At 48.3% G+C, this 22,436-nt stretch overlaps 1 protein-coding gene across 13 annotated transcripts in view; it reads left to right on the top strand.

The window, feature by feature from the left end:
• The window catches only part of DNMT3B (DNA methyltransferase 3 beta), a 32,218-nt gene extending 10,281 nt beyond the window's left edge, over positions 1-21,937 (top strand). For 4 of the 13 annotated variants that reach the window (XM_078371127.1, XM_078371125.1, XM_078371126.1 and 1 more), the window contains 17 exons: positions 256-414; positions 3,659-3,766; positions 4,682-4,826; positions 5,589-5,648; positions 7,643-7,768; positions 7,894-7,938; positions 9,044-9,123; positions 9,440-9,552; positions 10,739-10,922; positions 11,508-11,592; positions 12,364-12,509; positions 13,180-13,270; positions 13,624-13,772; positions 14,840-14,925; positions 17,863-17,932; positions 18,782-18,900; positions 20,333-21,937. In XM_078371127.1, the coding sequence (XP_078227253.1) occupies positions 256-414; positions 3,659-3,766; positions 4,682-4,826; positions 5,589-5,648; positions 7,643-7,768; positions 7,894-7,938; positions 9,044-9,123; positions 9,440-9,552; positions 10,739-10,922; positions 11,508-11,592; positions 12,364-12,509; positions 13,180-13,270; positions 13,624-13,772; positions 14,840-14,925; positions 17,863-17,932; positions 18,782-18,900; positions 20,333-20,474 (1,908 nt within the window). In that variant the 3' untranslated portion in view covers positions 20,475-21,937. The other 9 variants (XM_078371129.1, XM_035298109.3, XM_035298111.3 and 6 more) reach the window with 5 other exon arrangements.
• The last annotated feature ends 499 nt before the right edge of the window (positions 21,938-22,436 follow it).

The following is a 22,436-nucleotide window of genomic DNA, read 5'->3' as shown; positions in this document are numbered from 1 at the left end:
CTACAGGCATGCACCACCATACCCAGCTAAATTTTTAAATTGTGGAAATGGAGTCTTGCTATATGGCCTGGCCTCAAGTGATCCTTGTGCCTCAGTCTCCCAAAGTACTGAGAATTACAGGCATGAGCCATAGCATCTGGCTACATGTGTCATTTTGAGTAAGCTTTTTGTTGCCCTCAGGGTCAGTGACGTGGCTGGGACTTGGCCCAGAGTGCCTCTCCTCACTGGGATTTCTCCATGTGGTTTTTCTTCCAGGATGGGAAGGAGTTTGGAATAGGGGACCTCGTGTGGGGGAAGATCAAGGGCTTCTCCTGGTGGCCTGCCATGGTGGTATCTTGGAAGGCCACCTCCAAGCGACAGGCCATGTCAGGCATGCGGTGGGTCCAGTGGTTTGGCGATGGCAAGTTCTCCGAGGTGAGTCTCGGGGAAGGGACGGGGCTCTGCAGGCTTGAGGCTGTGTCTTCCTTCCTTCTGCAATTGCCTTTGGAGATGGAGCCCTGCGATTGCATTCTGCAGATGGGCGAGCCTATGCCTTCACACTGTCCGGGGTGAAGGACAAAACTTAGCTTGTTAACCAGTGACAGCAGATTCTTAGGGTCTTATGGGTCTGCTCAGAGAGAGGACACAAGTGCTAGAAAGTTCTGATCCATAGTCACTTGGATTTTGTGTTATTCTTAGATTTATTTTCTGGGGGCCAAATCACCAGTGTGGACTCTGACTGGCCAGAAGTGGCCACATGAGCAGGTACCCAAAGGTGTTCAGTGGAGAAGAAGCCTGGAAGAGCCCAGAAGCGTGGTCGTGGCCTCTTGTCATTTAGCCCTGTGGGGGGAAGGAGACAGGCACAAGTGCATCCTTAGGTGGCCTGTAGTTGGATTTAGGGTCACCTGATATCAGTTATGAAAAGGGTTTGGTTATTTCAGAGTCTCTTGATGATTGGCATTAGTCATTTAAAATCTTTCTTGACAATGAAATTTAGCTGGGGAAGAGCTGTGTTGGGCATAACTAGGCTGTTTTCATTTTTTTTTTTTTTTTTTTTTGTGAGATGGAGTCTTGCTTTGTTGCCCAGGCTGGAGTGCAGTGGTACAATCTTGGCTCACTGCAACCTCCACCTCCTGGGTTCAAGTGATTCTCCTGCCTCAGCCTCTTGAGTAGCTGCGATTACAGGTACCCACCACCTCTCTCGACTAATTGTTGTATTTTTAGTGAGAGACGGGATTTCAGCCTGTTGTCTCCAACTCCTCACGTCAGATGATCCACCAGCCTCAGCCTCCCAAAGTGCTGAGATTACAGGGGTGAGCCACCACACCTGGCCTCAACAAAGATTTTGATCAGACAGACCTTTCCTGTGACAGTCTCTTAGAAGTTAGTATTATTCCCACCCTCAGAGTCCTAAGAGAGGGGCTAAGTTAGCCTCAGAGAGCGGCTAAATGAGGTTGCAGTTGCAGCAGCAGCAAGCCAGGGCTGTACATTCCTGGGATTCAGCCTGAAGCAGAGATTCTGTTTTTCCCATGAATTGAGCTACCAAGGGGCCATTTGCCATGAATGCATTGAAGTTCCCCCAGGGCTAAAATAATAGGGTATGGAGTCTTCCTTGTAGGAGAGACTGTACGCAGATGGCTGCTGTGACCAGCAGAGGGAGCAGAAGGACAAGTCCTGGGCCCATGCTGGCAGTGAGGCCGCTACTTCCAGGGCTGAGAGAGTGGTCACTTCTGTGAAGTGAAGGAAGATGGACTGTTTGCAATTGCTTTGCCCCATCGAGACATCAAATGCACTTTGCAAGACAGAATCTGAGGCTAATGCAATGCAGTGTGCTGTTGTCAACATCAGGGGATGAGATGACCATATGGGACCTGGCTCTGGCCTGGGAAAGTGCCTGCCTGGCATGTGTGCAGTGTTCGGGTTGTGTTGGAGCCACCGAGCACTGGAACCAGCACTTGTGTATGAGCGTTTTTAACCCCTACCGGAGCCCCAGTATTTTCTCACCAATGGTGGTCACACCCCCACACAGGAAGTCAGGCTGTCCAGTATCAAATGGAGGTTTGTATGAGTGTGAGCACACTCTATGGAGAATAGAACATTCCCTGTGTCTTGCAGTTTGTTTTTTTTTTTTTTTAAGAGATGAGGTCCTCACTGTCACCCAAGCTGAGTGGTGCAATGGTGCTGTCACGGCTCACTGCAGCCTCAATAACCTGGGCTCAAGCAATCCTTCTGCTTAAACAGGGTAGCTAAGACTTCAGGTGCATACCACTGTGCTTGGCTCAATCTTAAAATCTTTTGTAGAGATGGGTTTTTTTGTTTTTTTTTTAATTGTGCTTTAGGTTCTAAGGGAGATGGGGTCTTGCTATGTTGTCCAGGCTAGTCGAATTCTTGGGCTCAAGCAGTCCTCCCAAATCCCACTCCCAAAGTGATGAGAATTTAGTCCTGAGCCACTCTGTCTGGCCTTGTCTTTCAGTTCTGATTAGCATCCCTGAACGTCCATTTTCTCTCACTGGCCACTCAGTCAGTTCATACTTGGTCTGGGGACTTGGGATATCAGGAAACTTAAAGAATATGGATTAAATCACAAGTACTAAAGGTAAATAATCACAATGAGTGAAAGGTGCTTACTGTGCCAAGCATCGTTTCCTAAACACACTAATTAGGGGGCTTGTTTTTTATTTTATTTGTGAGACAGAGTTTTGCTCTTTTTGCCCAGGCTGGAGTGCAAGGGCGTGAACTTGGCTCACTGCAACCTCCACCTCTCGCTTCAAGTGTTTCTCCTGCCTTAGCTTACTGAGTAGCTGGGATTATAGGTACCTGACACCACGCCTGGCTAATTCTTTGCATTTCGGCCGGGTGCGGTGGCTCATGCCTGTAATCCCAGCACTTTGGGAAGCCTAGGCGGGCGGATCACAAGGTCAGGAGTTTGAGACTATCCTGACCAACATCTTGAAACCCCATCTCTTATACAAATACAAAAATTAGGTGGGCGTGGTTGCATGTGCCTGTAAGCCCAGCTACTCAGGAGACTGAGGCAGAAGAATCGCTTGAACCAGGGAGGCAGAGGTTACAGTGAGCCAAGATGGTGCCACTGAACTGCAGCCTGGACAACAGGGCAAGACTCCATCTCCAAAAAAAAAGAAAGAATCTGGGGATTTCATCATGTTGGCCAGGACAGTTTGAAAACCTAACCTCGAGTGATTCACCCACCTCAGCCTTCCAAAGTGTTGGTATTAGGCGTGAGCCACCATGCCAGCCTGAAATAGTTTTAATAAAAGGGTAAGAAGTAAAGAGTTACCGTGCTTAGGAAAGAAGAAGGAATATGTGTAAACCCCCAATGCTGGAGCATCCACAGAGAATTTTAGGACTGAGCCTCAGGGGTCACAAACACAGGGTTCATCTAATTGCATTCATTCCAAGTATCATTCGTTTTCACCATTACAATGTCATATCTAACCAGGTTCTGGATATCTGTATTGATATGTGTCTTTGTGTCATTTCTATTTTTTTGCTTTTTTCTTTCCTTCCTTTTGCATAGATATCTGTGGACTTTATCCCCAGGAATGGGCTCTTGGTTAAAGTGTATGAAAATCTTCTGCATCTGATGGACAACCTTGTGATAGACATGGCACCCGGGACACACCTGTAGGTTGATGTTGATGATGTCTTTCTCTTCTAGGTCTCTGCAGACAAACTGGTGGCACTGGGGCTGTTCAGCCAGCACTTTAATTTGGCCACCTTCAATAAGCTCGTCTCCTATCGAAAAGCCATGTACCATGCTCTGGAGGTAACATGGGATGAGGGGACAAGGGCCAGGCCCTGAGAGCAGGGGTGATGCAGGAGACCCACAGAAACCTAGCTCAGTGTTGCCGGGGTGGTTTGGAGGGTACAGGGTGGCCAGGGAGGAGGTAAGCCAACAATATGATGGCCACCGGATCAGCCTTCCTGCAAAGGGGTTTGAGCCATCCCGGCTGCCTCTTGTTGGGACCACTAACTGAATCAGAAGGAAAGAGCACAGGCAGTTAGAGGTGCAGTATTCATGGCAGGGAATATGCTTTTCCAGAGACCTCAGAGCCTCCTTTCGAGGGGCGGAGTTCACGGCTAAGACAGCAGTGGAGGCCAGCTGCCTTCTATATGTGGGCCACGTTAACCCTGACAAACCATTACACCTTGTCCCTCCCTTTACCTTGATGTTTTTTTACCCCACCTTTGTTCGGCATTTAAGAGCCAGCCTCTTCTAGTTGCCATAGGCTTCATTAGACACTGAAATCCTCATGGTGCTTTATGTAGGACACATGTTAATGCCCCCATCTTTAGGGAGATAAAACAAGAAATCGAGTGCCTTCTTATATAAGATACAGAGGAGATGAGCTAGTTTTGGCTGGGGCTTCTGTATCTTAAAGTGGTAGAGTTAATTCTGTTGTATCTGCCCTTTGAGAGGGAAGTGACCACTCACATTCCTAGGGGGAAGAGATCCTATTGGGGGCTTGCATGGAAAGATTCAACCACAACCCCCATTCCGAGGCCTCTCCCTGCACAGGCTCCTCCTTCCCTGACACATACCACAGCCCAGGACAGCTGTCTGGCTATGAAAGGGCCCAGTGTGAAGGGGAATGTAGGCCCTGGCTGGGGGAATCCCTGGGTGTGGCCTGGCGAGCACATCCTCCCCACCCCCCATTCATCACAGACTCTGCCTTTGCAGAAAGCTAGGGTGCGAGCTGGCAAGACCTTCCCCAGCAGCCCTGGAGACTCATTGGAGGACCAGCTGAAGCCCATGCTGGAGTGGGCCCACGGGGGCTTCAAGCCCACTGGGATCGAGGGCCTCAAACCCAACAACACGCAACCAGGTGGGAATGAGTCCCCATAGTAGCACCTGCTGTCTCTGCTGGTGGGACAACTTCTTGGGAGAATCAGCCACCCCTGCTGCCGGTCACCCCACCCAGCTTTCTAGCAGCTGGTCTCAACTTTGAATGTCAGAAAAAATATGACCAGGCATGTGAAGGCTGTGCCAGCCCTGTCTGGCTTCCCTGGCCACTTTCTTGCTAATGGTCATGTACGTAGAATTTATTTGAATCTGATACCTGTTTTGATGTCAAGATGCAATGTTTTTATTAAAGGAAAAAATAGTTAAACTATGTTCATTCAAGAAAATTGGGAAGTGTTGAAGAAGAGCAATATGCCACCTACTAACATTTTGACCAGTACCGTATATTTCCCATTACAACATAACTGGTTTCTTGAAATCCAGGACTTGTCTTACAATCCATACATTTAAAGGCCAGGCACAGTGGCTCACACCTGTAATCTCAGCAGTCTGGGAGGCTAAGGTGGGCGGATCGTTTGAGGCAAGTAGATGGAGACCAGCCTGGACAACGTGGTGAAAGATAAAAAATTAGCCTGTTGTAGTTGGCATGTGCCTGTGGTCCCAGCTACTTGGGAGGTAAGGTGGGAGAATTGGCTTGAGCCCAGGAGGCAGAGATTGCAGTCAGCTAAGATCACACCACTGCATTCAAGCCTGGGCCACAGAACAAGACCTTATCTCAGAAAAGAAAACAGTCCATACGTTTAATGTAATTTTTTTCTGTTTTGTTTTGTTTCCCCCCCAAAAGTGGTTAATAAGTCGAAGGTGCGTCGTGCAGGCAGTAGGAAATTAGAATCAAAGAAATACGGTATTTCCTTCCCGTCTTTTGACTGTACACTGTTTTCTTTGCACTTTTTTCTGGTTTCTTTGCATATAAAATGGTCACTGGAAAAGAATCAAATTTCCTGAAGAGTCAATCTGAGCTCCCTCCCCATTCTCCCTTCACATCCCACCCTCACAGATACCTTCCAGGTTAACATTGGGGTGCACATCCTTCCAGATTTTTCTGTACACTAGTTGGATGCCTGCTTTCTCCTTTGTTTCTCAATATTAATACTGTAAGCACTGTCCAATGTCATTTTGTCACTAAAGGGTCCTTATGATTTTTAATGGCTGTATAATTTTTTTCCCTAAGGTCAGAGTCAAATTTAATCATGTCCATTAAGATTTTCTGTATAGATGGAATAGAAATACAAATGAGTTTTGCAAAATCCCACTTATAGAATGGGAGCGATGTTATGTAATTAAAATTTTTTCTAATAGTCTCACTGAAAATGAGTTTTGTGGCTCATGCCTGTAATTCTAGGACTTTGGGATGCAAATAAGCATATCTTGGATTTCCCAGCATTGTGGGACGCTGAGGTGGGCAGATTACTTGAGCTCAGGAGTTAAAGACCAGGGTTTCGCAACATGGTGAAGCCCTGTTTCTACAAAAAATACAAAATTAGCCGGGCGGGATGGTGTGTGCCTGTGGAGGCTGAGGTGGGAGGATCGCTTGAGTGCAGGAGGTCGAGGCTGCAGTTTGTTGAGATCATGTCACTGCACTCAAGCCTGGGTGACACAATGAGAACCTATCTCAAAAAAAAAAAAAAAAAAAAAAAAAGGAACATTTAAAAAGTAAAAAGGAGACCGGATGCAGTGGCTTATGCCTGTAATCCCAATACTTTGGGAGACTGAGGCAGACAGATCCCTTAGCCTGGCCAACATGGTGAAACCCTGTCTCTACTAAAATACAAAAATTAGCCAGGTGTGGTGGTGGTGAATGCCTGTAATCCCAGCTACTCGGGAGGCTGAGGCAGGAGAATCACTTGAACCCAGGAGGTGGAGGTTGCAATGAGCCAAGATCGTGCCACTGCACTCCAGACTGGGCAACAAGAAAGAGTGGAACTCCATCTCAAAACAAAACAAAAGTAAAAAGAAACAGGTGAGATTAATACAAATCATGATTTTTTTATCACCAAATTTCCAAAATGTTAGCATTTCAATATCCAGCTAATATAAAAATTGAGATAGTATGGCCGGGTGTGGTGACTCACGCCTGTAATCCAAGCACTTTGGAGGCCAAGGCAGGCAGATCACCTGAGGTTGGGAGTTCAAGACCACCCTTACTAACATGGTGAAACCCCATCTTTATTTAAAAAAAAAAAATTGAGATAGTTTACATTTATAATGCTGTTTGCAAATTTTCACTTATTTTACATATTACATATTTTATAGATCTCAATTTTGATGCTAAATTTGCAATGAAAATAATTGATCTGTATTAAGTACAGATTATTAACTAAATACAGATGTAGTTAATTAAACACAAATTAACTAAATTCATAAAAAGACGCATTTGAAAAAGGCTCATATGTCTAGGTTAGTCGTAATAAGCCAGTTACTCGACCCATTTGTCAGTGTTTTAATTAACATTGAATGTAGAATTCATTTCCTCACTCACCAGTTCAGGTTCTCAGTAGCCACTCCCCATGGCTATTGTCCAGCATGTCAGATATCAGATATCACAGACATAGGTATGTCAGGCTTTTAGCTCTGAATTGAGTTTTCTCTCTGAGCTGAGTCACCTTTACATCCTAGCCATTTAAAACCTTGTAAACATGGTTAAGGATCCTGGGTGCAAGGGGTTTGAATGAGCTCCTGTTGTGAATTGCCCATCAAGGGGCCATATACATTCAGTGTGGCCCCCTGTCATGCCCCAATTGCAGCTGGTACCCAGGCATAGCATGGTCTTGTCCTGGGCCCGCATTCTCTCTGGACCCTCCTACCAAGCCACGGCTGCAGTCTAATTACCTTTCACAGAGAACAAGACTCGAAGACGCACAGCTGACGACTCGGCCGCCTCTGACTACTGCCCCCCACCCAAGCGCCTCAAGACAAATTGCTATAACAATGGCAAAGACCGAGGGGATGAAGATCAGACCCGAGGTGATTGTTGGGGACCCGCTACCTTGGGATCACGGGCAGATGGGAGGAAGACTCCGAAGATCGGGAAGTGGTCCATACCTGGCTCCGTAACCTCATCTCATGCCTTCTCCCTCTTTTTTCAATAGAACAAATGGCTTCAGACGTTGCCAACAACAAGAGCAGCCTGGAAGGTAACGTTCTCTCCCTCTCAGTCCTTGCCTTTCACACCCTGGCTGGGGCTCTAGGCCTGCCTTATCCTAGCTCATCCACCCTGCTGGGGTTTAACCCAGAGCTTTGTGGTCCTATTCCTGGTCCCTGCATCTTAATTGCTACAGTTTGTGGAATGAATTACCCAATTGTGCCCCTTAAGAGAAAGGGACAGGAAGGGTGTGGTGTGGAAGAAGGGAAGATTGGCCTCTTTGGCTGGGAGAGCCATAACCTAAAAACAAGATTACTGGTATCACGAGCCTTACTAAAGAAGAGCTGCACCTAACTAGCTTTTAGACCTGTGGACACTGTCAGGCTAAATAGTCTGCTTGCACTGGCTGGGGATTTCCACTGATTGGATACTCTGGCCAGAATATACCTCATGGAATACAGAATGTGTGAGGATGAAGTCTCCCTTGCTTCCTCAACCCCCAGTTACTCATTGCTGAATAGGAAAACACCACATCTCTGACCCAGAGAACCCCGGGAAGAGCTTTGGTTTAGAAATGCTATTCCCCAAGACTCATTCACACTTCTGATTAGGTAGAGATGCTTGGTCATAGACTTCATAAAGCTATTGTCTACCTAGCCAGGGATGCAACTCCATGTTGACCTGGTGATATGAAAGGAAGGCAGGGCTACCTACTGGTTGAAGGACCTGGATTCTGAAATTACAGCCATTTGCTGTTTATAGGGCATGGGCGTGGGCAAGTCCCACCATGAGACAACAAGCCAATTGGAGTCACTGCAAAATCCTTAGTGTCGCAGTTATCTATGGCTTCTCAAGGATTGTCACACCAGGCCCTCAAAGCCTGTTTCTGTTGGAGGCCCCCCTGCTCAGTGTTCTGCCTGACATCATTCGACTAGGGCAGCCCCCTGCCTGTCTTGATGTTCCCCATCTGTGAAGCAGGGATTGCATCTTGAAAGCACTGTGGAAAGGTAGAAGCCGTGAGGCCTGACCTGAGGCGTGAAGAGTCCTAGGCAAGGTGCTGGCCTGGAGGAAAATCTTAAGAACTGAGAGACCCCAGGCATCAGCAGCTGGTGTCAGGGCCTCCATTGCCACAAGCCGCAACCCTGTTTTTCTTACAGATGGCTGTTTGTCTTGTGGCAGGAAAAATCCCGTGTCCTTCCACCCTCTCTTTGAGGGGGGGCTCTGTCAGACATGCCGGGTAAGTCCTCCTCCCCCTGCCCTGGACCTTCCTCCCCCTGCCTCCCCACCCTCCCCTGTCCTTCCCAACAGCACCTTCGAGGAGCATCAGTGAAGCTCACTCATCCCAGGTGCCTTGCATGCAGCCTCTGGGGCAGGGTCGGGGAGAGCTGTCATAGAGGCCAGAGGCACACACATCACAGCCAGTTGTCTTTTTAAAGGACAGCAAGCCACCAGCAGTGTGTTTTGTGGCTGTATCCTAGGACCTCCACCTGAAAGCTGGCAGGGCCTGGCTTCTCTGCTCTCTTATTTCACTGGTGTTTCTCTGTCGCTGGCAGGATCGGTTCCTTGAGCTGTTTTACATGTATGATGACGATGGCTATCAGTCTTACTGCACCGTGTGCTGTGAGGGCCGAGAGCTGCTGCTTTGCAGCAACACGAGCTGCTGCCGGTGAATGCTGGGCCCTGTGGGCTGGATGTGGGTGGGCCCCCAAGGCTCCTAGGTTCCTGCAGTCTGCAGACAGCTGCCTGTTTAATGGAGTCCCAGGCATGGGGACAGGGAACTAAATTGTCCTGGAAGCAGCACATGGGATTGATATGTGGTGGCTGTGGCTGTAGCATACTTGGAGAGGAACTCACGTATGGGGAAGGGCTCTCTTTTCTAAGAGAGGGTCTTGCTCTGTTGCCTGGGGTGGAGTCCAGTGACATGATGATAGTTTACTGCAGCCTCCAATTCCTATGCTCAAGCAATCCTCCGGCCTCAGCCTCCTGAGTAGCTTGATTACAGGTACACGACACCACACCCAGCTATTTGTTTATTTATTTGAGGTGGAGTCTTGCTCTTTTTTTTCTTTTAAAACAGAGTCCTGCTCTGACACCCAGCCTGGAGTGCAGTGGCACGATCTTGGATCATTGCAACCTCCACCCCCAGGGTACAAGCAGTTCCCATACCTCAGCCTCCTGAGTAGCTGGAATTATAAGTGTGCACCACCACACCCATCTAATTTTTGTGTTTTTAGTAGAGGCAGGGTTTCACCATGTTGGCCAGGCTGCTCTCAAACTCCTGCCCTCAGGTGATCTGCCTGCCTCAGCCTCCCAAATCCCAGCACTCCCAAAGTGCTGGCATTACAGGCATGATCCACTGCACCTAGCCTATTTTTTGGTTATAAATTAAAAGTATACGTGTTCCCTAGGCTGTTCTCAAATCACCAGGCTCAAGCAATTCTCCTACCTCAGCCTGTCAAAGCCCTGGGGTGATAGGTGTGAGTCACCGCGCCCAGCTAGATGTGCTCTTAATAGTCTAAGAGCATGAGGGAAGGGGATGACTCGGGTGTCAGGAAGGTTAACTCCCTGATTTAGCAGTTGGCTGTAATCCAAAGTGTCCATGGTGTGAAGTAGAGCATTTTTGGGAGAGCATTTTTGATCGGAGAGCCTATGGAATAAGTGGGATGGGGTAATCAAGAAGGAATTCAGTGAACCCATACCGCACAGGGCCCTGCAGGCTATGCTGTGAAGCAGCGGATCCTTGGTAAGCTTTTAGGAGGGGGTTGCTATTTCCCTGTGGAAAGTGGCAAGGGGGTGTCACAGGAGACCAGCTGGATGACAAAGGCATCCCTTCTCCCTGCCGCTGGGTACAGGTGCTTCTGTGTGGAGTGCTTGGAGGTGCTGGTGGGCACAGGCACAGCGGCTGAGGCCAAACTGCAGGAGCCCTGGAGCTGCTACATGTGTCTCCCGCAGCGCTGTCACGGCATCCTGCGGCGCCGAAAGGACTGGAACGTGCGCCTACAGGCCTTCTTCACCAGTGACACGGGGCTTGAATATGTAAGCCACAGGCTCCTGCCTCCACTACCACAGACCCCAGGGGCACAGGATGTTGGAATGCTCTGGAATTCTCAGAGGAAGAGTAGTAGAAGTAAAGATGTCTTGTACAGTGGAACCTCTTGAAGCCTCAACAGCTGAGGGACCTGTCATTGACAGCTCCTGGGCACCGTTTTCAGCCTTGCCAGGGTTCACTCCCTCCTCGCCCGCTTCTCAGCATATAAAGAAATGGTTGTAGTCTTCTGAGTTAACACAGCTGAGAGGGAAGGAAATCGTAGAAATGAATTTGCTAGTTCTTGGAGGGAGGCCCGCCCTAGGTCATTCCCATCTGGGGTGATAACCTTTTCATGTGTGCATCTGTGCATACATATCTGGCTCGTGGCCAAGGAGAAATTGGCCATTCCTGGCCAAATGCAGACTCGTGTGGTACACACTGTCTCCCCACTCCCCATCAAGGCTTCAGTGGGCTTTTTGCAGTGGGGGCAGCAGGGCTTGAAGCCGTCTGAGCAAGGTCAGCCTGCCCGTCCCTCAGAGCTGGTGTCTTTCCCTGGCACTTCCACCACCATGACCTCCTTCCTTACCTGGCAGGAAGCCCCCAAGCTGTACCCTGCCATTCCCGCAGCCCGAAGGCGGCCCATTCGAGTCCTGTCTCTGTTTGATGGAATCGCAACAGGTGAGTTTGGGGTACACCTGGGGATGCTCTGCTGCTGCATCGCAAGAGGGTAGCCAAGGCGTCAGAAGGCATGGTTAGGGTGTCTCATCTGGGACAAGAAAGACCCTGGGGGATTACCTTCACTGAAGAAAACTCTCCACCTGGTCAACCACCTGGCAGTCTTGGTCATTGTATTTTATTTGTTAGTGCAATGGCACGATCTCTGCTTACTGTGGTGTCTGCCTCCCGGGTTCAAGCTATTCTCCTGTCTCAGCCTCTCGAGTAGCTAGGATTACAGGTGCTCGTCACCACCCCTGTCTAATTTTTGTATTTTTAGTAGAGATACAGTTTCTCCTTGGTGGTTATGCTGGTCTCGAACTCCTGACCTCAGGTGATCTGCCCACCTTGGCCTCCCAAAGTGCTGCGATTAGAGGCATAAGCCACCGTGCCCGGGCAGTCTTGATCATTTTAAAAGGAGGTACATCTTAGCTGTTACACTTTGGTTTTTGTTATGGGCAGATATCTTGCAACCGATTTTCATTACACATGCATAAGTATAATTGGAGATACATTAGGCAACAACTACTGCTCTCTCTGGTTCTGGTTTCCTTCTTTTCCCCCATACGGAGTTCACACAGCTAGTATGTGTGGAACCTGTACAGCCTTTCCCGGATTGAACGCATGTGATGCAGTCACGAGGAATTCTGCCTTTTACTATAGCAGGGAGTGGAGGAGATGAGCTGCCGTGTGCTCAGCATCATTTATGCTTCTGTGTCTCCCCGGCCACCACAGGCTACCTAGTCCTCAAAGAGTTGGGCATAAAGGTGGGAAAGTACGTCGCCTCCGAAGTGTGTGAGGAGTCCATCGCTGTTGGAACCGTGAAGCACGAGGGGAATATCAAATATGTGAACGACGTGAGGAACATCACAAAGAAAAATGTGAGGGCGGTCTGTACCCTGTGGGCCTCGTCTCTTTCCGTGCTCCCCAGTCATCCACACCCTGAAATCTGCATGTAGGCCCCATCCCTGAGACCCCGGGGCACTGTTGTAGAAGAGAATCTGTGGTTGGCTGGTGCGATGGCCCACACCTGTAATCTCAGCACTTTGGAAGGAGAATCGTGAGCTCGGGAGTTTTAGCCTCAGCAACATAGTGAGACCTTGTGTCTATTAAAAAAAAATGAAAAAATGATTGAAAGCTTGGGGAATCTTAAACATTAGGTTTTCTAGGGTCAGAAGTGGAGTTGGTGACCATGCAAGGCTCTATTTTTTTTTTCCTTTTGAGACAGAGCCTCACTCTGGAGTGTAATGGCGCAATCTCAGCTGACTACAACCTCCACCTCCCGGGTTTAAGCAATTCTCCTTATGCTTAAGGGATTACAGGCATGTGCCACCACACTGGGCTGATTTTTATATTTCTAGTAGAGATGGGATTTCTCCATGTTGGCCAGGCTGGCCTCGAACTCCTGACCTCAGATGAACTGCCCCCGTCAGCCTCTTCAAGTGCTGGGATTACGGGCATGAGCCATCTTACCTGGCCCCAAGGAAGATTCTAGAAGTGGGTATAACTCTCTTTCCTTCTGTTCACACCCTCATCCTGACTCTCTCTCAGATTGAAGAATGGGGCCCATTTGACTTGGTGATTGGTGGAAGCCCATGCAATGATCTCTCAAATGTGAATCCAGCCAGGAAAGGCCTATATGGTGAGCATCTTTCTCTCTGGGAGTCCCTGGAGAGCCTATGTCACCTGACCACTGATCCAGATTGAGCAGCCTGAGAAGGAGCCACTTGCTTCCCGCCAAGTTACTGGGAGCCTCAGGGGTCTTTTGGTGCTGCCTACTCTCCATAGTAAATCCTCAGCCCACCAGGGAAATACCCTAGTAAATAGTGCCCTGCTGCTGCCTCTGTCCCTGCTGTCATTCAGGTGGATGTGGACGGTAGGCATCAGCCTTAGTGTCAGGAGGCCACTGGGAACCTGTTCGTCTCAGGGAATACAGTGGGTTGGGCTGGAGGTTTCGAATGAACCCTGCTCTGTCATCTTGTTTTCTGAGCACAGAGGGCACAGGCCGGCTCTTCTTCGAATTTTACCACCTGCTGAATTACTCACGCCCCAAGGAGGGTGATGACCGGCCGTTCTTCTGGATGTTTGAGAATGTTGTAGCCATGAAGGTTGGCGACAAGAGGGACATCTCGCGGTTCCTGGAGGTGAGGGAATCTGGGGACCTGATTGTCACGGTCAGCCTGGGCAGGGAAAGCCCTGCTGGCAGTGAAGCTTGGTGGGTGTTGCCAATGTTGGGAATGACTTTCCCATTCTTGGTCTGGCAAGATCCAAGAGAGGGCTTCGGTGGTTTCCTCTTAGTACACGGGAAATATTTTTTTGAGACAGAGTCTTGTTCTGTCTCCCAGGCTGAAGTACAGTAGCATGATTTGCAGCCTTGAATAGCTGCGCTCCGGCAATCCTTCTACCTCAGCCTCCCGAGTAGCTGGGACTACAGGGGCACGCCACCATGTATTTTTGGTAGAGATGGGGTCTTGGTATGTTTCCCAGCCTAGTCATGAACTCCTGGGCTCAAGCGATCCACCCACCTCCCAACATGTTGGGATTAGAGATGTGAGCCACTGTGCCCTGCCAATACAAGGAAAATCATTGATCTGTAATCTCATCCCAACTCTTTGAAGTCAGAAATGATGAAACCATCATCTGTTGTTAAGGGCTCATAAGATTTGACTCAATTTTTTTTTTTTTTTTTAAAAAGACGGGGTTTCACCGTATTTGTCAGGCTGGTCTTGAACCCCCAACCTCAGGTGATCCACCTGCCTTGGCCTCCAAAGGGCTTGGATTACAGACGTGAGCCACCACACCCGGCCTGGACTCAATTTTTTACTCTGGAGAGTTTTCTCATTTTTGATATGAAAACTGCTTTAGACCAGGCACAGTGGCTCATGTCTGCAGTGCTAGCATTTTGGGAGGCTGAGGTTGGAGAATCACTTGAGCCCACTGTGTATCATATTTTGTAATATCTGGCGTGTCCCAGGGGATACTTTCTCAGAATCTACAGGTTTCACCTTATCTCTTCCCCACCATTGGCACAGTATAAGGGTAATATCATGTCCTCTAGACAGCCTCCTGATGGCAGTTGGTCTTGTCTCTGTCTTGGAGGATTCATGCTTCTTTCATGGTCGGGGAATAGCCCTATCACCTGCAAAGTTCAAAGGTCAGACTTCATTCCACTTGACACCAGAACTCACGTCAATCTTCTTTCTCCCTGCAGTGTAATCCAGTGATGATTGATGCCATCAAAGTTTCTGCTGCTCACAGGGCCCGATATTTTTGGGGCAACCTTCCTGGGATGAACAGGTAACAAGGGGCTCTGAGTGGGTCAGGTAGCAGCCAAGTTAAATATGTGATATGTGATATCAGCACTGACATTCACGCCTTTCGAGACAGAGCTGGCTCTGCCGAGAAATGGCTATACCCTGGGTTTCAGACCACCTGTGGTCTTATGGGTTGATCCCTGTTAAGATGTTCAGCAAGTCCCTGAGAATCTCTGTAGGAGTTCTACTCTACCTGCTGCAAGCTGCCGACGGACCTGATCTTAAAAGTCCCAGGTGGCTGGGCGTGGTGGCTCACGCCTGTAATCCCAGCACTTTGGGAGGCTGAGACTAGAGGATCGCTTGAGCCCAGGAGTTCTAGACCAGCCTGGGCAACAAAGTGAGACCCTGTCTCGATAAAAAATTAAGAAAAATACAAGTCTCGTGTGCTGTAGCCAGACTGTGTACCTCTTTCCTGCCAGGGATCTCTCAATACTTGAGCTTATTGATACTCCTGCCCTTCACCTCTCCTCCCCATTGCCATAGGGACAGCATCTGGAAATGGAAGTAGATTGTTGTTAGCAGTGCCTTTCTTCCTGCCCCAGAGATGAAGCGATCTTGGCCAGGCTTGTGTTGACCAACCAGGTGGCAGAGCTGCTATGACAAACAATAGCCCGAAGACCATCTCCCTCAGATTCTCGTCACCAGGAGCATTTATCATATACTAAAGACAGTTCAGTCTTCAGACCCGCTGAAAGCCACAAAGCAGGCAGCTTCGTTGAGGATTATCTCCTCTATATGTGGTTTCAAGGAGAAGAACTTGCTAATTAAGATGTAAAATGTGATGGTAATGTGATATTCCAGACTTGCAAATGAGTGAAGCTTAAAACATTCTCCTGTAGAATGAGGTGTGGGAACACAATGACCTTCTGCCACTTAGTGAAGTGTGGACAGAGGACAGGGTCCTGGGGTAGCCTGCAGGATTTTTGTTGGCTACCTTGCCTGTGTACTTGGCTAAGCAGCCAGTCTTAGGGTACCATCCCAGTGTCTGGAATTAAATGGGTTAATTCCTTCAACATTTGAGCTCCCAGTCTGTCAGACACTGTCACGCTGTTGCCATTTTTGAGGTTAAACACATCATGTCTATCTTGGCTTTCATGATAGTGAGATGCTTATCGGGGAGGGGAGAGAAGACAGTGCTTGGGGTTTATTGCTGGCGGATGGGCATTGCATGGTTGATGGGAGGGCTTATTCTAGCCAGAGCCGGCAGTGAAGGAATGGAGCCATGCAGTTATTAGACTACTCCAGATAGAAGGAAGAGGGTCTGGGATGGGAAGAGGGTCTGGGATGATGGCAAACATCCCCAGACCAGCTCAGAACACCTAGGTGGGGTGGCTGGGAAAGAAGGGCCAAGTAACATAGGCCTTAATGTGGTAACACCGAAATCGCTTTGGCCTGGGAAGTTAAAGATGAGATGAATTGTGTCCTACATTCATGGCAGTTTCTGGGTGGATTATAGACAACAGCAGGATGTAAGCAGGAATGGGGATACATGAGGTGACTAGATGGCTCAAAGGAGAGATGACTGATGATGATGTGGTGCCCCAGGAGGTGCCATCCCCAGAGAACACAATGTGAGTGGTGGCCCCTGGGGTTTGCAGCACTGCAGTCCTGTGACTTAGCAAGGAGGGGTCAGAGTCAGGATATTTAGAGGGTAGGACATTTGCTGAGGCATTGAATGTGTGGGTTAGGAGGCGGAAGGATCAGTGAGACCTGATGCAGGTCCGATGCTGTGACTAAGCTATGCAGGCTTATAGGATGGGTGTGTCAAGCATCATGTAGAGGACAGACCCAAGTTACCTGGCTTATTTAGATCTTAATTCTGCAATCAGCACAAGGTGGGGCTGTGCAGTGTCCTTTTCTTCTGGTCTCTCAGCTCCCTTGGGTCCATGACGGTGGTAGGAATGGTGATAGAGGTGGCATTTGAAGCCTGGCAGGTAAGGTCAAGGAAATGTATCAGTCTAGGGACATATGTTTTGTGATTTCCCCATCCCCTCTGTGGGCACGGTTCCCATTCTCATGTCTTGAGTTTTTTGGCCTTGACATCCCTAACATGAGTTACTGTGGTCATCCTGAATTCCGTGCTCTTGCTCTGGTTTCTGTTCTGGAGCTGCTCGGCTACTTTCAGTTCTATCCCTTGCCCTTCTTAGTCATCTGTTTGCCTCTCTGCATTTGCAAAATAGTTTTCAAGGGTGAAATTTAAAAGAGTGCTTGGTCCTTTTGTGACCCACCTCCTGTCCATTGTAATGAAAATGCCATCTACTGCTTTTTTCTGTTTTTATTTTTGCCTTAAGATACTGGGTCTGTCTCCCAGGCTGGAGAGCGGAGTTGTAATCATGACTCACTGCAGCCTCTAACTCCTAGGCTTAAGTGATCCTCCTGCTTTGAACTCCCAAAGTGCTGGGATTATTGGTAGGAACCGCTGCAGCCAGTTGCCATTAACTTTTAAAGCCTCCTGAGGCAGCATCCCCAGCAGTGAGCCACCAAACCATGGGTGTGATGTAGTAGTGATTGTATCAGGTAGACCCACAAAAATCTAAACCAAATCACTTTACAATAGACAGGAAGCTCAAAGGGGTAGTGTGCCTTGCTCAAGCTCACTCAGACAGTGAGCAGTGGAGGGAGGACCTGAGGTTTCTCCTGTCCCACTCCTGTGTAGTGTTCTTGCTCAATGGGAACCTGACTTTGAAGTCCTGGTAGGGGAGCATTACCCCCTGAATGCTGGACTGTCCCCTCTTGGGGCTAGCCCATCCCTGGCTTTGGCACACATGCCTGTCCTCAATGCCAGAATCAGTTTCATCATTTAATGTAGCAGGTGCACTGCCAGGGGACATCTCTGCAACACAGGCCCTCACTCCCACCTTGTGCCTAGCAGAGGACCCTCTACAGCTAGTAAAAAGTAATGGGTTTTGGCTGTTCCCAGGCCGGTGATAGCATCAAAGAATGATAAACTCGAGCTGCAGGACTGCTTGGAATACAATAGGATAGCCAAGGTAAGATGAGCTGTGGCCCTGTGGAAAAATGCACTTGGTGTCCTCCAAGTGGGGACTTGGGAGATGACCTTGGTGTCTGATTGGTCCCTACTGCCCCACCACCCCCACACACGTGTGACTTCCTGGTGTTGGGCTTCTTTCTCCCACATGATTGTTCTGTCCCATCCTCAAATACAGAGACCAGGAGACATTCCTGATAAGTAATCACTATGAGAAAAGGCAACTAGTCTGTCTAATATTAATACTGGTTACATAAAGACACAGAATTTCAGCTGGCCCTCAGAGGGAGAAAGGAATAATTAATCCTTTTGCCAAAAAATTAATTTTATGAAGACCTCCATAAACCTAAATCTCCATCTTTGCATAAAGCAAAGATCCATTTATCTAGACCCTGGTTGAGCATTCTCTGTAGCTGGGTGGTTTTTACTTAATCTTGCTTGATCAGGAACTCTGGTGTCCTCTTGGTCCCCCATGTGATCTCATTCATGGTCACTTTTTTATCTCATTTTTTTCTGAGGCTGATCCTTCCTGTTAACTTCTTGGCATTTGTGGGAAGCACAAAACGTTCTTGTTTTTTCAACTCTGCTTTTCACTCCCAGCCCTGCCACTCCTCTGCCATGCCTGCGCTCGCCCCTCCATCTTTCCCGGGCACTTTTCTCTCCCAGCCCTGCCACTCCTCTGCCATGCCTGCGCTCGCCCCTCCATCTTTCCCAGGCACTTTTCTCGCCCAGCCCTGCCACTCCTCTGCCGCGCCTGACCTCTTCCCTCCATACCAGGTACTTTTGAGCCTTGACTGTACCCAGATCCCTTCATTCTGCGCTCACTCCGTGATGTCGTTTTGTTCTCCAGTTAAAGAAAGTACAGACAATAACCACCAAGTCGAACTCAATCAAACAGGGGAAAAACCAACTTTTCCCTGTTGTCATGAATGGCAAAGAAGATGTTTTGTGGTGCACTGAGCTCGAAAGGTGAGCACGGCTGCACTTGGCGAGGGAAACCATGCAGGTAGAAACAGAAACGGGCAGACATGGGCAGGTGTTTATCTTAACTCTTGATGGTCTCACTGCCCTTCAGTATTAGTGGAGCTAGGAGTCATAATACCTTGTCATAGTTCGCCCTTACTTCCTGACAAAAATGGAGGAGGGGGTGTGGTGGTGGTGAGGTATCTGAGCTAGGAGGTCATGAGGCTGCAGCATCTGTCTGTTGGCTGCACTGCCCTGATACCTGCCTGTCCCAACACACTGGGACATGAGGATGCGTGAGAAGCCAGTGAAAGAAAACCCCACAGACATGCCATTCTTGAAGACTTTGCTCATGCTATAAATGATTCCTTCTTAGCCACAGTTTGTCCTCTCCTTTCCTTTCTTTGGCTAAGTTTGTCTATTTTGATGCAAATAACCCTCTCTTGGATTTCAGTTCTGTTCTGTCCTTTTTCTTTCCCTCCTCTGTTTGTTTCTTTTGCTTATACTATTTTTTAAAAATCATTACTTGGTATAATAATGTAATTCGGGCTCTGAACATTCCTCTTTTCAACTATTCTGTATTTGGAAGGCTTTGATACAGAGTATTTTCATTCCAGATATTTCACTTCCACAACTGGTTTAATTGCTTCTCTTGACTTTTCTGAGTATAAAAGTAGCTTCTGAATCGTATTTATGCTGTAGATTATTGTGTATGGACCCAAACCTAAAATGGTTGGTGCAGATGGCTGTCACTGTGTAGACGCTAAGGCTAAGCAAGATGCAGGCCTGAGGTATCACACCTTTGACATGCTTCTGAGTACCCACGCAGTCAGTGGCCTGTTGGGATGAATTGTTGTTACTGGATTGTATACCTGAGTAACGCTGAGGTTCAGCCTCTGAAGCCTCTTTCCAGGCCTGGTAGAATCCTATAGAGGAAGCTTTTATTATATTCGATGCCATCTGCCTGAAGTTACCCAGCTTGGTCCTTCATTCAGCATTTGGCCTTGAAGAAGGAAGGAAAATTCTGATTGCCTGAGACTGTGATGATTGAAAATCTAGGCTGTTTTTGAGTGACCTTGTTCCTTACGAAGGAAATTGCTGAACTTCTCCCATTGTAGGAGTTTGAAGACACATTGCTGGCTGGCTGATTTGGTATGCACACATTTATTCAAGGAAGGTCCTCTGAGCACCAACTCTGTGCCAACAGTATGGTGCTAGGCCTACACAAAATGGGGGATTTTTATTTATGAGCCATTTGTGAGCAAGTGTTCTGAGTTAAGGGCTCTGAATTTAGGTCCCAGGGACCTAACTGATGGGACTGAGGGATGGCGAGGGCAGGAAGAGTGGGACCTGGCTGGTTGAGGCGAGGGTTCCCCAGAGGCTGTCAGCATGCTAGGGACACTTCTGACTCGCTGTCTTTTCACCCTGGCACCCTCAGGATCTTTGGCTTTCCTGTGCACTACACAGATGTTTCCAACATGGGCCGTGGCGCCCGCCAGAAGCTGCTGGGAAGGTCCTGGAGTGTGCCTGTCATCCGACACCTCTTCGCCCCTCTGAAGGACTACTTTGCATGTGAATAGTTCCAGCCAGGCCCCAAAGCCACTGGGGTGTGTGGCAGAGCCAGGACCCAGGAGATGTGATTCCTGAAAGCATCCCCAGGCCCTGCTCTTCCTCAGCTGTGTGGGCCATAGCATGTACCTCAGTTCCCTCCTGCTCAGTGGGGGCAGAGCCACCTGACTCTCTTGCAGGGGGAGCCCGAGGTGCTGCCTCCTGGTGCACAATTCAGACCTGGCTGCTTGGAGCAGCCAAACACGGTGCTCATTTTTTCCTTCTCTTAAAACTTTAAAACTTGAAGTAGGTAGCAGCGTGGCTTTTTCCTTCCTTCCTGGGTCTACCACTCAGAGAAACAATGGCTGAGATACCAAAACTACATGGCCGACAGCTCTCCAATACTCAGGTTAATGCTGAAAAATCACCCAAGACAGTTGTTGCAAGACTTTAATTTCTGAAAACTGGCTGCTGCTCTGTTGCCAGATGTGTGCAGTTGTAGGCATGTAACTACAGGACATTTTTAAGGGTCCAGGATGGTTTTTATCAGGGCAAGCAGAAGAGGAAATGTTGTATATGTCTTTTACCCGGCACATTCCCCTTGCCTAAATACAAGGTCTGGAGTCTGCACGGGACCCATTAGAGTATTGTCCATAATGATGATGATTTCAGCAGGGATGATGTCATCATCACATTCAGGGCTATTTTTTCCCCCACAAACCCAAGGGCAGGGACCACTCTTAGCTAAATCCCTCCCAGTGACTGCAATAGAACCCTCTGGGGAGCTCAGGAAGGGGTGTGCTGAGTTCTATAATTTAAGCTGCCACATATTATGTAGACAACTACGGCTCCTCCATGCTTTCCTCTTCCCTAGGAGAGGAGTGTGAAGGAAGGAGCTTAGATAAGATAAGACATTCCCTCAAACCCATCCCCTCTCCAAGAGACCTACCCTCCACTGGCACAGGTCCCCAGATTAGAAGTCTGCTACCTTCATTCCTCATCTTTTTACTAAACTCAGATGCAGTGACAACAGTCAAGGACAGACGCACACTTCTCACACCTTTCCCTCATCTAAGAGATGACAGGGAAAACAGCAATAAAAGCTCAGTTCTCCCTCTGGAGATTTAAAACTTTTTTTTTGGTCCACGATAAGTCGTTTTTAGGGGGAATGGGAGTTCAGAGAAGCTGCATTTCAGAAATGCTGTCATAATGGTTTTTAACAGCTTTTACTCTTCTTACTGGTGCTATTTTGTAGGGTAAGGAACAACGTTGACAAGTTTTGTGGGGCTTTTTATACACTTTTTTTAAAATCTCAAACTTCTATTTTTATGTTTAACGTCTTCATTAAAATTTTTTTGTAACTGGAGCCACAACGTAACAAATATGGGGGAAAAACTGTGCCTTGTTTCAACAGTTTTTGCTAATTTTTAGGCTGAAAGATGACGGATACCTAGAGTTTACCTTATGTTTAATTAAAATCAGTATTTCTCTATAAGTGTCTGATGTCCCTTTTCTTCTGCAGGTCAGATGGATGGGGGGATCTGGGGGACGGTCTAACTAACATGTAAGGGTGGGGGCCAGTGCATCTCCATCTCCTGGAGGGCTTATCAGGGCTGTGATTGCCGGCCCAGCCTCCAGAGTTGCTGACTCAAAGTTTAGGGTGGACCCTAGGAATTTTCAGTCACACAGTGGCACAATTACTGCTCACCGCAGCCTGGACCTGCTGGGCTCAAGTGATCCTCCTCTGTCAGCCTCCAAGTAGCTGGGACCACAGGTGTGCACCACCACACCCAGCCTGACCCTAGGAATTTGATGCTGTCAATCAAGGGACCACACCAGACTAGTGAATGGACATCCAAGTCATGGTTCCCAACTGTGGCTTGAGTGGCTGAATTAATTTAGAAGCACCATGTTTGAGACATCTGTTTCCAGATATACAGATCTTGGGGAACTGATCAAGGTGATAATCACACCTCAAGCAAAAGATCCTAATG

Source organism: Callithrix jacchus, chromosome 5 (assembly GCF_049354715.1).
Source record: "Callithrix jacchus isolate 240 chromosome 5, calJac240_pri, whole genome shotgun sequence".
NCBI classification, from domain to species: Eukaryota; Metazoa; Chordata; class Mammalia; order Primates; family Cebidae; genus Callithrix; species Callithrix jacchus.
Note: the sequence above shows the minus strand (reverse complement) of the source record. Positions and strands in the feature narration are given on the sequence as shown.